The sequence below is a fragment of the Paramisgurnus dabryanus genome, chromosome 2, assembly GCF_030506205.2.
Source record: "Paramisgurnus dabryanus chromosome 2, PD_genome_1.1, whole genome shotgun sequence".
NCBI classification, from domain to species: Eukaryota; Metazoa; Chordata; class Actinopteri; order Cypriniformes; family Cobitidae; genus Paramisgurnus; species Paramisgurnus dabryanus.
In genome coordinates, this window is record NC_133338.1 from 49,262,051 (window position 1) to 49,280,906 (window position 18,856).

Sequence of the window (18,856 nt, forward strand, 5' to 3'; positions counted from 1 at the left end):
AGATATGTCAGTGCAAGTTGTTTTCAGTTTGGACAGCTCATACATTTATTTTAGTCTAGGACTAGTCTCTAATCCCTGTCCAGGAAACCGCCCCACAGTGTTTTCCGATTTTGAATACTGCAGAGAAAACAAGTTCAAATTCGTTTCTCAATAACAAAATGCTAATGTTTTTCCATGTATTTTAGGAAGATTTTAAAAATAAAACATTTTTGGGTGGTCTTCTTAAATTGGAGTTTTTAAGTTTACAAACAGTGTTGGGGGTAACGCATTACAAGTAACGTGCATTACGTAATATGATTACTTTTCTGAAGTAACTAGTAAAGTAACGCATTACTTTATAAATGTACACATGAATATTTGAGTAACTTATTTAAAAAAGTAATGTAAGTTACTTTTCAGTTTAATTAATTTAATTTAAAAATAAAATAATGTACTGAATTAAACTGAACATAGTCACGTAGAATTACACTGTAAAAAAATTCCGTAGAAATTACAATGTTATTGCAGCTGGGTTGCCGGTAATTTACCGTAGATTTAAATTTATGTTATTTATTGACAAGAGTTTGTTCAAAGTTAAATACATTTTAAATATTAACAAGTCTTTATCTTTACAGAATAAAACTATACAATAACAGCCTCATGCATAGCATTCTGGGAACCAGAAATCATCATCAACCGTTTTCTGCTTTTTTGCTTCAGATTTTGTTTCCCAAAATGTTTTGCTTGATGCTGTTTTTTTTTAGTTTTACTCTGTAAAGACAAAGACTTGTAAATGTTAAATGTTCATTTAACTTTGAACAAAATGGTGCCAGTAAATAACATAAATTTAAATCGACGGTAAGTTACCGGCAACTCAGCTGCAATTTCTACGGATTTTTTTTACAGTGTACGCTCTCTGTGCACCTGAGGTGGAACAGTTTAAGTCAGAAACGGAGATGGCAGGCCAGAGCTTGCGATCATAAAAACCCCTGCAAGGCCTGAAAGAGATCAAGCCTCAGCCAAGTAAGAAAAAGTAATGCAAAAGTAACGTAAGCATTACTTTCCATGAAAAGTAACTAAGTAACGCAATTAGTTACTTTTTTGGGGAGTACCTTAATATTGTAATGCATTACTTTTAAAAGTAATTTTCCCCAACACTGTTTACAAAGTCCGTCATCTAAATAGGGATTAGACACTGACTTTTAAAGGGGATAAGAGCTGAGACTCTCATTGGTTTATTGCAAGTTACGCCCAAAACACACCCATAACTCATTACGAGAATAGGACCAACCCTTTTCAACCGTGCACTTTTCGCCCAAACATTTTCCCCCGTCGTTAATTAGCAAAAGTGGAATCGGACACTCGGTTAGACCATGCACTTTAGACAAAAATATTTTCGTTAAAATAGGCCCCAAGGGGTTTGATCCCCAGGGAGCACACATCCTGATTTTAAAAAAATCTATAGACAGAATGCACTTTAAAGGGGACATATCATGAAACTCGTTTTTTTTTTCATGTTTAAGTGCTATAACTGGGTCCCCAGTGCTTCTATCAACCTAGAATATGTGAAAAAGATCAACCCAGTAAATAAGTTTTGGTAAACCATTCTCTGCAAACATGTGAAAAATATGTGATTAAAATTTGGCTCCCCCTGTGATGTCAGAAGGGGATAATACCACCCTTAATCTGCACTATCCAACCACCGAACTGCGATTTAGTGCAGAGATCCGCTCATTTGCATTTTAAAGAACACACCCACAACAGCACATTTTTGCTCACACCTACAAAGTGACAATTTTTATATGCTATAATAAATTATCTGTGGAGAATTTTGAGCTAAAACTTCACATACGTACTCTAGGGACCCCAAAGATTTATTTGACATCTTAAAAAAAGTCTTGTGAAATGTCCCCTTTAATTAATTGTAAACAAATACAACCTTATTGTAAAGTCTTACCAGAGTGTCTAGGTTAATGTTGGAACCAATAAGTTACCAATAAGCTAACACAATAAAAACAGGTATTCAAGACTTGTAGTTCAAGCTGGTGGTTTTATTTATCCTGTGTTATAATGTATCAGAGATGTTTGATAAAACCTACCTCAACTTCTTTCTCTGAGAGAGGAGGAGCACTGCAAAAAAGGTGAAAATATTAACATTAAAATCTGTAGGGTTGTTAATAATATTACTGTAGGAAATGAATGGGTGTAAGGTTTGTCTGATGGTTTTGTGATCGCACCAGCCAGGTAAACCTCTGTGCAGTTTGAGCTTGCGGAGCATGACGTCTGAAATGTTGGGCATCGCGTCATGTTTCTCATTAACATCGTCTTCACTGGGAGAGCTCGGCAGAGGAGAGGGTGGACCTGACAAATAAAACACAATATTCAAGATGGGGGAACCCAAACTCCTCCAACCTTAATCAAACACACCTGAAGCATGAAGTTAAACGGATAATTCACAGAAAAATGAAAATTATGTCATTGTTACAAACCTGTATAATTTTCTTAGTTCTGATGAACACAAAGGAACATATTTTAAGCAATGTTTGTAACCAAACCCTTTCTGAGCCCCATTGACTTCCATAGTATTTTTCTTCCCTACAATGGCGGTCAATGGTGCTCCTGCTTGATTACAAATATCTTCCTTTGTGTTTATCAGAACATAGTAATGCTCCACCACTGCTCCAGAGTTTTTTAAAGAAATAATTACAAGCACTGTTACTAATTGTGACACACGTAGGGCCACCTAGTGGTCCAAGCATGTAGATACACTTTGCTAACCATACAGCAAACCACAGATGCTTGCTATGCCCTTGAATGCTAGCAATATTTAATCCAAACACAGAAAATGATGTGAATGCTATAATCATCAGGAATGAATGATGAAGATCACATTGAAGGTCACACCTCGGCTCTGCTCAGTCGATTCAGTCAGGTCAGGAAGCTTTGAGTTGGAGATACTCTGGATACGTATCAGTTTGTGCTCCTGGAATAAATAAAACACTTTAATCAGTGATGGGCAATTACTATAATATATAATATGCATTTTGAAATACGTAATGCAATGCATAAATGAGGGAAAAAAATTAAAACAAAGAAGTTACATATAATAAAGTAAAGCAGCCAGATTGTACTGTAGTACAATAATCCTTTACAAATTTATAATTTCATATTTATTTATGAATGTTTACACAAAATTGTTATTATTGTTTAGAAATTTTAAGAGATGTACCATACCAAATTCGATATATCCATTCACTGCAAAAAATTATTTTCAAGAAAAGAAAATCTTAGTATTTTTGTCTACAAAATGTCGAAAAATTCTTAAATTAAGATGTTTTTCTTGATGAGCAAAACTACCCAAAAAAATAAGTCTAGTTTTAGACCCAAAATATCAAATTTAAGTGATTTTGTGCATAAAACAAGCAAAAAAAAATCTGTCAATGGGGTAAGCAACTGTTTCTTGAATTTTTCTTGAAATGAGTGTTTAAGAAAAATGTTCAAGATTTTTGCTTACCCCACTGGCAGATTTTTTTGCTTGTTTTATGCACAAAATCACTTACCTTTGATTTGTTTGGTCTAAAAACTAGACGTATTTTCTTGGGTTGTTTTGCTCATCAAGAAAAAACATCTTAATTTAAGAATTTTTTTGATATTTTTACTGAAAACGAGACAAAAATACTAAGAACATTTTTTCTTGAAAATAATTTTGTTGCAGTGCAGTGTTCACAATTACACTGCAAAAAATGACTTTCTTACTTAGTATTTTTGTCTTGTTTTCAATAAAAGTACCTAAAGATTCTTAAATTAAGATTAATTTTCTTGATGAGCAAAATGACCTATGAAAATAAGTCTAGTTTTTAGACTAAATGTATCAAATTTAAGTGAATTTATGGATAAAACAAGCAAAACATCTGCCAATGGGCTAAGCAAATGTTTCTTGAATTTTTCTTGACTTAAGTGTTTAAGAAAAATGCTCAAGATTTTTTAGCTTACCCCATTGGCAGATTTTTTGCTTGTTTAATCCACAAATTCACTTAAATTTGATATTTTCTGTTTTAAAACTAGACTTATTTTCTTATGTTATTTTGCTTATCAAGAAAAAGCATCTTAATTTAAGAATTTTTTAATATTTTTACTGAAAACAAGACAAAAATACTAAGTAAGAAAGTCATTTTTTTCCAGTATATGATCTTATCAGTGTACACTGCAAAAAACGACATTCTTACTTAGTATCTTTATCTTGTTTTCAGTAGAAATATAAAAAAATTCTTCTTCATTTCTTCAAAAAATTTTCTTGATGAGCAAAATGACTTAAGAAAAAGTCTAATTTAAGTGAATTTGTGCTTAAAACAGGCAAAATTATCTGCCAATGGAGTGAGAAAATTTTGCTTAAATTAACTTTTTTTATTCCCACCCCATTGCCAGATATTTTTGCTTGTTTTAAGTTTAAATTTACTTGAATTGTATATTTTTTTGTCTTTAAACTAGACTTATTTTCTTACGTCATTTTGCTCATCAAGAAAAAGCATCTTAATTTAAGAATTTTTAGATATTTCTACTGAAAACAAGACAAAAATACGAACTAAGTAAGAAAGTCATTTTTTGCAGTGTAGATTACTAAAGGCTGTACTATTAATGCAAAAAACACAGTGATAAAAATATCTAAAACATTTATTATTTTACTTCTCTATAAAATTTTATTTATGGCATTATTAAATAACATCTCACAGATGGCAAATTTAGATGAAATGAATCGCACAAATGTTGATGTTCAGATGAAACGGCAACATAAAGGAGAGCATAGTCGTCCAACAGATGTGCCGAGATGAGTTTAGTGCCATCTATGGTCAAAAGGATAATTAGGGGGGGGGGGGGCAGCTTACACCGGGTGGCATATTTGCCCCATCTTTCCCTAACATTCCAACGCGCTGCCAACCCGACTGAAACCCTCAAGTAAGCCATAAAAGGATCATTAAATGACTAAAACCGCACAGTTATGGTTGGCCAAAAACAACAAAAAATTACCTCACGCAATTTGGAGAGTTTCTGAACGTTCCCGGGCGGCACAGGGAAGTCCTTGTACCCAGAGGATTTAAACAGTGATTTGTCAGAGGAGAGATTTTCCTCCCCTTTGGGAGCAGCATTCCTCATATTGATGGAGCCCACCGTGTCCCAGGAGACCGCTCTCATCAGAGGTGGGAAAGCTCCTATGGTTTTGATTTCGGCCGTGCACGGGGCCTGTTGAGTGGGTGGACGGGGGACGGGTTTGGCTACTCCTGTGGCTAAAGGTTGATTGGCGCCACGGCAAGACATCTCATCCTTTTTCTGGCTAGCATGTTCAGAGTTCTTTGTTTTGTCTGCTGATCCGTGACGGTCCGGCGTTTCCTTCTGAGCCACGGCGGGATCTCTGACCGTTATGGTGGTGGCGTGTCGGGGGTTTAACGCACCAGACGACACTTTTCGCTTTTCGCTGGGCTTCCACTCCACGACTCTTGAGAAGGTCTAGGAACGTTTTGGGAAGTGTTCATCCAATTTATGTCTCGACATTCACTTTTAAATATAACAATTTATCATTTGATCACGGTGCAAATATGACATTGCTACTGATCCCATTTATAGGTTAGCTCTGTCTATGCAAGATAAGACCACTTGAGATGAATGTTAATAATGTGTAAATATTTACTGAAGGGCTGTTATACAAACCTCCTGCTCTCCTCTGCTCGTGTCCCCACGGTCATGTGACGATGGCACCTCCAAGTGCTTATCACATACACACACAGAAACAATACAATTTGCATTAGGAAACATTTCACTAATAACAACACTGCTTTAAATGACACTCACCGGAGAAAAGGAGGGACTCGCAGGAGGAGTGCTGACCTCAGGACCGCCTGGTGGATCAAACAAACAAGTTCAACCATCTAGCTATGATCCAAACGAAACTCTACAAGCGAGCATGCCAAACACAAACCTAGCTGTACGGGTGCAGAGAGAGAGCTGCTTCTCGATGGTCTGGGGGACGAGGAGGGCGTTGGGTTCGGCGAGAGAGCTGTAACCAAAACACACCGTTATCCATGTTTGGACACACTTCACTTTATCTCTTCCAATGAGCTGTGAATGTGCTTAAATCAGTATGCTGTGTGGCAGGTTACAGGAAAATTTTGGCTTAAAAGTCCTCTTCCAATGCTAATGTTATCCCCTGCTAAAGGCATTTGAGGAAATGTGGCCGTGTTAAAATAAATATTTTTTGAGGTCAGCAAAGAGGTCAAAAATAATCTTCAGTATTGAAACAAAAACAATAACACTATATCATATATAAATATATGGTGGTGATTATACAAACTGCAAAAAATGACTTTCTTACGTAGCATTTTTGTCTTGTTTTCAGTACAAATGTCTAAAAATTCTTAAATTAAAATGCATTTTTTGATGAGCAAAATGACCTAAGAAAATAAGACAAAATATATCAAATTTAAGTGAATTTGAGCTTAAAACAAGCAAAAATATTTGCCAATGGGGTGAGAAAAAAATCTAAAAATAAGTATACATTTTTCCTAAAAGCTTAATTCAAGAAAAAATTCTCACCCTGTTGGCAGTTTCACTTAAATTGTATATATTTTGTCTAAAAACTAGACTAATTTTCTTTGGTCATTTTGCTCATCAAGAAAATTAGTCTTGATTTAAGAATTTTTAGATTTTACTTAAAAGGCCTGTTTGTCTTTTGCATGCACAAGGTTTACATAAAAATGAGGTAACAATCGTGTTTGAGGCTTACAATATGTCATTACCATGAGCAGAGCTCTTATTATTTATCTATGCCTACTTAAATACAGTTTTTTATTCTATGGCACCTTTAAGTTTACACTGAACTCTGTGACTTTATTGTTAAATCAGAGCACAGTTTGTAAGATATTGAGACATATCAGCTGAAACTCTAATGGAGACACAAGAAAGTTGTATTTCTCAAGAGAAACTAAGCTTTTAGACAGTTGGGTAGGTCTGTTGTTGTACCTGTAGGAGAGTCAGTAAGACTAGAGGTAGAGCGTCGGCCTCTGCGCTGAAGGAATCGATCACTGACTTTCTTGGCCTCCTCAAGAAGCTCCAGATTCTTCCGACGTTCCTCTTCAGATAACTGCAGCTCAGGAAGCTGATCCTTCACTAGATCTATCACATGTCCCTCATCATCTGAAACACAAATAAATACAAGAATTTCAATATACAGTACGAGTACACCGTTTATTCATACTTATAAGCTGAAGTTTCCCTTCATCAGTCATTCCCTTAAAATATTCCTGTGAACACGAACAAAAAACAGCAAGACAAAATATAGTAAGGTGTAAGTAGTTGAACGTACCCACTGTGGTGATGGGAACGGAGGTGGCAGAGTTTCGGGAGAGGCGAGGTCTGGGACTGTGTGGTCTGACAGATATTAAAAACAAACATTATAGCAACATATTCTTAACATAACCATCTTCACATAAACCAGAGCGTTTCCAATTACTTTTACAGTAGACAAACTTAACTTTGCTTTAAAACATCATCTTAAAGGGATAGTTCCCCAAAAACCGAAAATACTGATACATGATTTTTAAAAACCTGTATTTTTTTGTTCTGTTGAACACAAAGTAAGATATTTTTAACAATGTTTACAACCAAACCGGTTTCAGCTGGTGGGTAAGCTAGTCTTCTAGCATGACCAGCTAAAAAAGTGCCCAAACCAATCTAAAACGAGCCTGCAACACCATCTTAACCAGCTAAAACCAGGCTGGGGGACCAGCTAAAACCAGCCAACCAGCTTAGGCTGATATTAGCTGGTCTTTGAAGTAGGGTGGTGCTCATGCTTTCTCCTTGATTACAAAAATCTCCCTTTATGTTCAGCAGAAATTCAAATTCAAAGTTTGTAACTCAAGGGTGACAGAATTTTCATTTTTTGGGGGGAACTATCAATTTAAATGAATAAAATAATTAGGGCTGCATAACAATTAATCTTGTTTAATTGTTTGCAGAATAAAAGTTTTTGTTTACATCATATATGTTTGTGTACTGTGTATTACTTTAAAGCTACACTGTGTACTTTTCTGAGTTAATTCTTAGCAAAAACCCATGTTTTCTTTCAAAAATATGTGCTCATTCATGTGTAATTACTTCCACCCACTAATCAAAGTATTCTCGTAAGTGTAGAATCTGCTATTTAAAATACATACGGTCCAGTCGCTCGCCTGGCGCATCCATGTTGTGCCTCCATCTTTGAAATACATTCGCCGACGAGGGACATTCCTGAAATTCAAGCTCCGCCTTTCGCGCTTTCAGACTACACTCACGCTGGCCGCTAGCTGAAGCCTCCGGAGGTTGCATGTGTAGGCGGTATACGTCATCAAGACAGTCTTATTTCAGAATATTAACAATTATAAAGCTGACAATTATTCTTAGTTAATTGTAAATTGATGTAATATGCTTATGACTTGCGAATGTAATGCTCAGTTGATTTAAATAAACCAGGCTTGATGACGTATCCAGCCTGTGACCTGCGTAGCTGACCCCCAATTTCCACCGACTGCGGAAAGGCTGCGGATCCGTTGCGGAACGGCGGCGGAGTCAATCGGTTTCCATTCAAGTCAATGTGTGTATTTCCACTGACTGCGCTCCGAATCCGTCACAGCTCCGGCCATCCGCAGCCCTCCGGCACAAATACGCAGAGCTTCTATTTTTGACGGATGCCGGACAGCTCCGCAGGGCGGAGCCATGACTTTATCGTGTGATCATACCTGAATTCGCGAGATCTCGTGTTTTTTCCTTTATTAAATCTTTGCAATACAAACATTACAAAGTCATTAATATAGAAACAACAAATAATAGACAAGAACAGAGACAGGGGGAGTTAAATGGTAAAGTATATGGTATAATAAATACATTAAAGATAGAGCATAAATAAATGGTTTTAGCAGCTTTCTTATTTTTTGAATTTTGGATGGATTTGATGTACTGCTCTTTCTACGCGAGATCTCGTGTTGTGATCTGGGCTGGTTTGTAAAAACGTCATAATTCAAGTCAAAATTGGCGGAGACAGAACTAGGTATCGCGCGATCATCACGTGAATTTGCGAGACCTCATATGTCCTCGTCACTTCAGCACGCAGCCGCTCTGCAACCAATACGGAACTGGTGGGTATTGGCGGACGGCGGAGTGCGGAGCCGTAACGCAGCGGAGCAGATCTGCAGCCGCTCCCCAGTCGGTGGAAATCCGGCGTGAATCCTTCAGATTCAACAACAGCTGCAAACCGTGATGATCCCGCGATCTAATGCTTTGATTTGAAAGCCTGTTGAAGACCTATTTTCGAGGACATTAAAACACGTCGCCAAGGAAGTGAAAAGGGGATTTAAAACGACAACGCGACAGGAAAAACAACAAGACCAAAGGGACACCGAAGTTCCCTACTTTATATCTTCCGAAGAGGTAATTCAGCATATTCGTTTACATCTATACAGTCTATGTTGTAAACTTGAAGTTTTATAGTTCCTTGACTAACTATAGCATGATTATGCATAACACTTGTTAGTGTAAACATGCATGTGGTTTATGTGTTTGAACAGCCACACGCTGTCTCTCCGCCCATTTATGTAATCTGAGGTACTGAGATAAATGTTTTTCATCTTTTCTGACCTCTAGCATAAACACACGGTGACAGCCCTATTTTTAGTCTTTCTTTGATAAAACTAACGCCGCTGATCTGCGCGTCTTTCATTTCATTTTACAAGCGTGTGAAAGTTGAGTGATCTTATTTCACCAATATCAGAGAAATCTCTTACATATACACGGACATGTAACATGTTTACTTAAAACATAAGCATTGGACTCTGACATAATATTAGTTGGCGTCCATTTAAACCCGTCATTACTCCCGCTCATGATTAAATAACAGGAGAGGGACTCGTCCACAGACCATCCACTCAGTAATATGGAGAGAAGCGGTCGAAAATGGACAAAAAGAGACAGATTTAAACACCAAGTATAAACGTAATGTGTCTCTCTCGTCCACTTGTGATCTGATCGACGAAAACACATCTAAATACGAAGTTTAACAGCCCCTGGGATATTTTTCCTTGCGTCGATGGAAAAGGAGTGTCTAAGCTACGTTTATGGTTGCTTTTTGTATGTGATTTTAAGTGGACATATCATGAAAATCAGACTTTTTCCATGTTTAACATAAATCTGTGTGCTTTGATGGATCACAGGCAAAGGACTTTTTAGACTCATTTTTTTCATTGCTTTGCTTTGTAGCTACTGGAAGCCATGTTAACCTTGGCATGACACGGCCACCGTACGAGGTAAAACGCGTTCCGAATGGGTGTGGCTAGAAAGTAATATTCAGTTGGTTGTCATATAGAATTTCACTGCTAGATGGGAGTAGATCCTACACAGTGGAGCTTTAAGAAAAAAAATATATGAAGTATTTAAATATAATATAAATGTACAAATGTATATACACATGTAAACATTTATTATATACATGCATGTATGTGTGGGTTAGTCTATGTGGTTTACGAGGACAAGAATAGTGTATAATGACATGTTTATTATGCTATAAAAGTGGTTTATGGGGACACAGAGAGTGTCCCCATAAACGGAAAAGCCAAAAAACATACTAAATGGTAGTTTTTCATAGATTAAAGACTGGTAACAGGTTTTTGTGACATTGGGGTTAGGGATAGGGGTAGGTTAGGGGAATAGAATATAACAGATTGGACAGTATATTGCGTCTATATGGAGATGTCCCCGTAAACCACATACACCAACATGTGGGTGTGTGTGTGTGTTTATATATATGTACACAAAAACTTTTATTCTGCAAACGATTAATTGCGATTAATCGGTATGCATCCCTAAAAATAATACATGTGAAGTTACTTAATCTACTTCAAATACATCAATACCTTGCTTTCTCTAAAACACACAGCTCCTGTTTGCTGGCTTGTGTTGGAAGTACAATGGCCGGTGGATTCATGGTCACATTTACCACCTTGCTTTCAACTGGTGCATACTGCAAAAGTAACACAAGCTTGCTTCATTGACTGCCTGCCATGTTTGGGATACACTTTGGCATGGACAATTTTAAACATTGCATCAGGAATAAAAAAACACGCTGAAAATATCTTGATCACACTCAACATCACTAAATGACTAAACATAACAGAAGGAAAACGATGTTGAAAGTTACACAAACAAAAACAAAAAACGTAAGGGCTATTTTTAAGATTTTACAAGACTGAATAATACCACTGCTCTCTTAAAAATCTCTCACGCACACACTTCACTTAATCCCATGGGAAACGTCGGTCACATTGTAATAACATCCCCTTTAATAGAGGAAGCAAAATATTAGTCTTTGTAAAAACCCAATTACAGAGTTTAGTTTTTTCCACTCAAAACCGTTGTTTCATTATTAGCCATCTCTTTAACTACTGGAACTAATTTTATCATTCATAAACATGCATTAAAAAACATTTAATAAAATTCTATCATCTTTAAATTTAAAACCTAACCTGTGGTTTTAGCTGGAATGCATTTCTAGATTAATTTAAGGCCAATTTCATTTATATTATTATAAATATATATCAAATGTATTTCGTAAAGTTATTAGAAATGTATTTTTAAGCCCTTCATTACTTTTTATTTCAGTATCACAACACAACAATTCTGTCTTAAAGGATAATTCCGGTATTTAACACTTTGAGTCTCATTTCTGGTTTGTTTTGGATGAAGTAAAGTGATGGACACAGAAATTTTGACAATGGGTCATGTCTTGACTTTTTGACTCGTTTATAAGAATCTCTTGACTGCTTCAGAATGGAAGTCAAGGGCCATGCACAAACATGGCATTAAAACAACACTTAACGTTCATTTTCAAAACTGTGCTACTCACCGAGTGGTTCGTGGTGTTCGTTGATGATTAAAAACAAGTTGTGTAGTGAAATACAGTTTCTGTTGTGTTTTATTTGGCATTTTGTAAAATTCCATTGACTTCTCTTGGAAGACTCATTGCTCGCTGCTATATATCACTCCGCCGCCGGGAAACAGAAAAGGGTCTGTTTACATGTGGTTGTAGTTTTTTCGCTCGTTTTAAATACATTTTTCCCATATTTGATGGCTCAGTGACCAGCCCGAGCGTACTTGTATGGCAAAGTGGTTGTCGCCATCAAGTGGTCGGGAGTGTGCTAACGTTTCAGACTCAAATATAGAGCGGAAGTATATACGCGGTTATGAGGTATCTGAAAAAATAGTTCCACTATAGCAAATAACACGGTTTGAAATCATACATTGCGCCAATATATTTGTTTTTAATCATCAACAAACACCACGAACCACTCGGTGAGTAGCACAGTTTTGAAAATGAACGTTAAGTGTTGTTTTAATGACATGTTTGTGCATGGCCATTGACTTCCATTCTGAAGCAGTCAAGAGACGCTTCTAAACGAGTCAAAAACTCAAGACACAACCCATTGTCAAAATTTCAGTGTCCATCACTGTAGTTCATCCAAAACAAACCAGAAATGAGACTCAAAGTGTTAAATACCGGAATTATCCTTTAACAATAACATTAACACAATAACATCAAAAGGAGGGTAAAAAACAAATAATAGTTTTGATATGAGAGAATTGTTTTATTACACTTTCAGAAGTTACAAAGTATAGCAAGATTATCCACGCATTAAACCGTTTTGAAATAGGACCTTTATTAGTGAAGTTTAATATCATTTTAAAGAGATGTCTAAGCCTCAAATTTAATGAGTCGCTGTGTGAGTGGATTGTGCTCACACATGAATAACATTAGCAATAATAAAACATCAAACCCTGACAGACTTTGATGTTCACACAGTCTGTGGTCTGCACAAGGAGAATAGGAGAGAAAATCTGGTCTGGGAGATCATGTATGCTAATAATTCATTTAAAAAGTCCTATTATATATATATATATATATATATATATATATATATATGTGTGTAGCGAGACTGGAATCTTACAAAGATCAAACGTTTCTGTTCTTCTCATGGCTTTAAAGGAGAAGAAATTTTAGCATCACAACTGTAGACAAAATGTTAAATTCTCTCTCATTTGTAAGTCGCTTTGCATTAAAGCATCTGCTAAATGATAAATGTAAAAGTAAATGAGACAAGCTAGAGTTGCTTGATCTAAACATAGCATGAACTATGATGTTTAGGGTGGGGTTACCCGTTTACCCATGTGAGTTGTGTTTTGCATCAACCCCATTTCAAATCCCCTTAGATTCTCATCATTTCCTGTCTCCACTGTCCATTTAAATACAGAGCTTGAAAAATCCTTTTTAATTATATAGGCTTTCTGTCTTTCTTGTGCAAACTACCAAAGAAGGGACAGGAAACAATAAGTTGGGGGTCAGCTGTTGGACAATCAAATCGGGCCATCTGCATAAATGTTTCCGCCAAACTCTCAACCAAAATAAGTTTCATAGTTCAAATACAGTTCAAATAAAACGTATTTCCTCACAGAAATGCTACCCTAACAGCCTTTTCTAGTGTGAAAAAACAAACATAGCTGGATGCGTCATGACATGATGTCACGGCCTGGTCCAGTCTGAATATATGACAGGTTAACTCACTATGGATGGTGAGCTGGCTTCACTATCGAGCTCTTCTGGAGAGTCTTCCTCTTCCTCAGGCAGGGTGGGCATGGTAGGGGTGAGAGGAGGCCGGGAACGTGTATGAGAGAAGACAAAAGGGCCAACAGCCTCTGTTGTGACAATGTGAGCTCTCTTTAGTGAAGTCTGTTCACTTCGCACGTATTTGGTTTGACATACGGTTGAATTGTTCACTCGGTCCTACATAGAGAAAACAAACCATACAACCCATACTGTACATGTATAATCATACTGTAATACATCTGATAGTTTAATTTAACATACTTTGTAAGCATGATGTAATCAATGTAGTAAGTAAACAATGTAAGTAAACAATGAGAACACCATGGTATTAGATAAACAAAGTCATACGTACTTGGAACAATGACACAATTAGGATGGGTGAGTACAAGACAAAATTGAAATATTAAGAGAAGAAAAGGTAAGAAATAATAAATTATTTTAAGGACCTTTGAGTGGTTCTTTGGGGAAACCAAAAATCTATGTCATCACTGTGAAAAACCATTTGTAGCAGCTTTATTTTTTATCAGTGCAGTGTGAGATTTGCTTGTGTATATAATTTTCCCCCTTCTGGTTTTGTCCTATCGCTGAGTCTCATCTCAGGACTCAGAGGAAACTCTTCCCTTCACCAAAAGAACATGTAATGATGGCATCTTGTATACAATAACACAACACCAAGAGTCACTAACAACAACAACAAGGGGACTGCATGTGGAAATCATCACAAAATGAAGTTCTTGAAAGCCCTTTAAACTGCAGGTGAGTGCTTGTTGGCATAAAGATTTTGTTTAAAATCCCCAACTAATTTTGAACTCCCCATTAAGTTATGTTTAACAAAGCACACTACTTAAAAAAACACCTAGCAACCACTCAGAACATCTTAGTTATTGCCTAGCGTTCTGTCAGAACTTTTTAGTAAATGCTTAGCAACCTCTAAGAACATCTAAGTAACCATCTAGCATCCACTCAGAACATCCTCATAGCCACTTAGTAAGCTTAAGTGTGTAACAACCATTCACAAAGTCCTAGTAACCATCTAGCAACCACCTAAAAACCATTCAGAACATCCATGTAATCACCTACGAATCACCTAGTAACCAGTCAGAAAATCCTCATAACCAAGTAAGTTAAGTAAGTAAGTTTAACTGTCTAACTAACAACCACTCCGAAAGTCCTAGTTATCATCTAACAACCACCAAAACCATGCAGAATATCCATGTAATCATCTACAAATCAGTGATCACCCAGCAACCACTCAGAACATCCTAGTAACCACCTAGCAACCAGCTACATACACTCTAAAAAAACAAACGGTGCTATATAGCACCAAAACAATTGCTTTGGATCGTAACGATAGAAGAACCATTTTAGTGCCATATAGCACCGGTGAAGAACCAGTGAAGCACCAGTGAAGCACCAGTGAAGCACCAGTGTAGAACCATATAGGGGCCATATAGCACCACATATGGTTCTACATAGCACTATATGGTTCTACACAGGTGCTTCACTGGTGCTTCACTGGTTCTTCACCGGTGCTATATGGCACTAAAAATGGTTCTTCTATCGTTACGATCCAAAGCAACTGTTTTGGTGCTATATAGCACCGTTTGTTTTTTAGAGTGTAGCCATCATCAGAACATGTTGTAACCAGCTAGGAATGACTCTGACAGTCCTAGTAATCACCTGACAATCATTGAGATCTTTTAAGTAATCCACTCAAAACACTCTAGTAATCACCTAGCAACCACTCAGAACACCATAGTAACCTAGTAGCAACCAGTCAGAACATCCTCATAACCACCTAGTAACTGTCTTCACAACCACTCAAAAAGTCCTAGTAGTCACGCGACAACCATTAAGAACGTCCAAGTAATCCACTCAAAACACTCTAGTTTTCACCTAGCAACCACTCAGAACACCATAGTAACCTAGCAACCAGTCAAAGCAACATAGTACTACCTAGCAACCAGTCAGAAGATAACCACCTAGTAAATGTCTCACAACCACTCAGAAAGTCCTTGTAACCACCTAGCAACCAGCTACAAAGCCATCATCAGAACATTCTAGTAACTGCCTAGCAATGACTCAGAAAGTCCTAGTAATCACCTGACAACCATTGAGAACTTCCAAGTAATCCACTACAAATAATCTAGTACATTTAGCAACCACTCAGAACATCCTAGTTATCTAGCAACAAGTCAGAACATCCTCATAACCACCTGGTATCTGTCTCACAACCACTTAGAAAGTCCTAGTAACCATCTAACAACCACATAAAAACATTCTGAACGTCCTAATAATCAACTAGCAACCTAGCAACAACTCAAAACATCCTAGTAACCATCTATCAACCAGCCACATAGCCATCATCAGAACATTCTTGTAACTGCCTAGCAACGACTCAGGCTATGTTTACATTAATGTGTTTATCCTTTAAAACGCGTTACTTTTGCTACGTTTACGCCTTTCATCTACACTACATCACCGTTTTCGACCCTCATAAACGGATTCGTTCGCAAACGCTGAAGACCCTGTTTTAGTTTTAGAAGTCAGACGTTGCTCTGAGTGTAAATGAACGTAGACGGAGTCTTATGTAAACGAACAGCTGATGTTAACGTGACAGCGCATTTTCAAAGTAAAAATTATTTTATTCATGTAAATGTTGGTTTGTTACGGAGGTTTTGCCAAAAATAGTAAACATCTACCAACCAGCTATTATAAACGCTATATCCGATTGGTTTAACATGTATCCTTATAGATAATGTCTGTTTTATATGAATGTTTGAGTATTGTTGGGTTTAATGTGTTTATGTTTTGTTTAAATTTAGTTAGCTTACGAAAGATAGACTGTAATTTTAAACGCCATGTAGGCGTTGCAAATGCCAATATGAAGGGAGAATTGTAATGGGTCAGACATTATTTTCCAGTTTAATGTAAGTTTTGTTTGCTACTTTAAAATGAATTTTGTTTCAGATAATTTGTCTCTTAAATTTAATCGATGTTTTGTTGATAAGTTTTGTGAATATAAATTAATAAAAACAATAAACTCAACGTCATTAATATAATGCTCGTTTAGGTGCTTGCGCTTTTAGATATTTCTGTGTTGCTAGCGGACTACGTGCATGGACCTCGCACACTTTTAAAAATTAATGCAATAAGCATTTCTGGTAGGCTAAAGCAATACTTCACCTCTTACTATGTTTGATTGAAGTTTGAATTTGCTGAAATTTATTTTTGCTTCAAGTTCGCTACTGTTCAGTACTGTTCACTTGAATGCTTTCTTTTTAAATCATAAAGACCTTTCTGTTTAGTTATAAAATCAAAATTAACCTATTAATCATATTAATGTTGTAGGGGGGAGATAGAACAGTATAAGACTTTCCCAAACACATTTTTATAGGTAAAAAAATAGTGTCTGTTATAGTTGCCAGCAAAGGACCCATGTATGACTTTTTGTCAATATCGCACACCCCTGGGCTGCAAACGCGCAAAGGTAAGCTATTATTAGAGTAATAAGTTATTTTACACTTTTATGCGCACGCCCAGTTATGTGATTGGTCATGTTTCATGCGTTTATGGTGGTGTATAGTGTGGATGAAGATTCTTTTTAAAATGCCAGTATAAACAAGGATCGTTTTCATTTTAAAATGCCGTTTTAAAACGCAAATGCTCTAATGTAAACATGGCCTCAGAAAGTCCTACCGTGTGTCTCAATCAGCTCCCTTGTTCAGTAGTCAGGGCACTGATCAGGGAGTCGGCCATTTTAAGGGCTGTCTCAATCGCAAAATCCGTTCAGTGCACTGGAACGGTCGTTCCCTAAAAATTCCCACAATGCAACGCAAAAACCAGTGAGCATCGATGTTCCCTATGTTCCCTAACCGAAAATCACGTGACCTTTTCTGACGCTCGCCACCCGAACATCACGTGATCCAACTCAATAAACTTTATGAAATGTAACAGAACTTTTATAAAGACAAACGTTTGTTTTAGTTGTAAATATAAACACACATTGCTACACAGTAAGGGACCACAATCTACTCAATATTTAAAATAATAATATTTATTTAAAATTGTAAATATATTTATTACATTTAAAATGTAATTATATGCCTCCAATTTTATGCACAGATATGTAAGAGAATAATGACAGCATTTTCCACAATGTACGGTTTTTAAAATTAAGTCAGAGAGATGTTGGTTTTGCCGGTTGTTGATGAGTAACAGCTGTGAATAATCACAACGCGCTTAAGCAGCCACGTGACAGAAAAATAAGTGAACATTGTCCCAATGTGAAGTGAGCTAGGGTCCTTACCAGTGCCCGAACCTGTGTACACGATATACTGATTCACGACCTCGGGAGCTAGGGAACGAATTGAGACACACGGCTAGTAATCACCTGACAACCATTGAGAACTTCCAAGTAATCCAATCAAAATAATCTAGTAATCACCTAGCAACCATTCAGAACATCCTAGTAACCTAGCAACCAGTCAGAACATCATAGTAACCACCTCAGAACATCCTCATAACCACCTGTTAACTGTCTCACAACCACTCAGAAAGTCCTACCATCTAGCAACCACCTAAAAACATTCGTAACATCTGGTAATCACCTAGCAACCACTCAGAACATCCTAGTAACCACCTACCAACCAGCCACATAGCCATCGTCAAAACATTCTTGTAACTGGATAACAATGACTCAGAAAGTCCTAATCATCACCTGCCAACCATTGAGAACTTCCAAGTAATCCAATCAAAATAATATAGTAATCACCTAGCAACCATTCAGAACATCCTAGTAACCTAGCAACCAGTCAGAACATCATAGTAACCACCTACCAACCAGCAACATAACCATCATCAGAACATTCTTGTAACTGCATAACAACTCAGAAAGTCCTAGTAATCACCTGACAATCATTGAGAACTTCCAAGTTATTCACTTAAAACACTCTAGTAATCACCTAGCAACCATTCAGAACATCCTAGTAATCTAGAAATCATTCCGAACATCAAAGTACCACCTAGCAACCAGTCGGAACATATTCATAACCACCTGGTACTGTCTCACAACCGCTCCTTAAAACACTCTGAACATCCTAGCAATCACTTAGCAACCACTCAGAACATCCTAAAATCCCCTAGCCATTGCCTAGCAACCATTTAGGGTACCCAAGTGACCACCCAATTAGTTACCTAAAC

At 36.9% G+C, this 18,856-nt stretch overlaps 1 protein-coding gene across 3 annotated transcripts in view; it reads right to left on the reverse strand.

Annotated features, from left to right (window-relative positions):
* Positions 1-18,856, reverse strand: part of mrvi1 (murine retrovirus integration site 1 homolog) — a 49,498-nt gene that overhangs the window by 13,600 nt on the left and 17,042 nt on the right. For 2 of the 3 annotated variants that reach the window (XM_065261516.1, XM_073813023.1), the window contains 11 exons: positions 13,613-13,831; positions 10,911-11,017; positions 7,334-7,398; positions 6,991-7,164; positions 5,951-6,028; positions 5,824-5,870; positions 5,683-5,739; positions 5,005-5,481; positions 2,884-2,962; positions 2,217-2,340; positions 2,079-2,109 (listed from right to left, as the gene is read on the reverse strand). In XM_065261516.1, the coding sequence (XP_065117588.1) occupies positions 2,079-2,109; positions 2,217-2,340; positions 2,884-2,962; positions 5,005-5,481; positions 5,683-5,739; positions 5,824-5,870; positions 5,951-6,028; positions 6,991-7,164; positions 7,334-7,398; positions 10,911-11,017; positions 13,613-13,684 (1,311 nt within the window). In that variant the 5' untranslated portion in view covers positions 13,685-13,831. The remainder of the gene's footprint in view (positions 1-2,078; positions 2,110-2,216; positions 2,341-2,883; positions 2,963-5,004; positions 5,482-5,682; positions 5,740-5,823; positions 5,871-5,950; positions 6,029-6,990; positions 7,165-7,333; positions 7,399-10,910; positions 11,018-13,612; positions 13,832-18,856) is intronic. The other variant, XM_065261517.1, reaches the window with a different exon arrangement.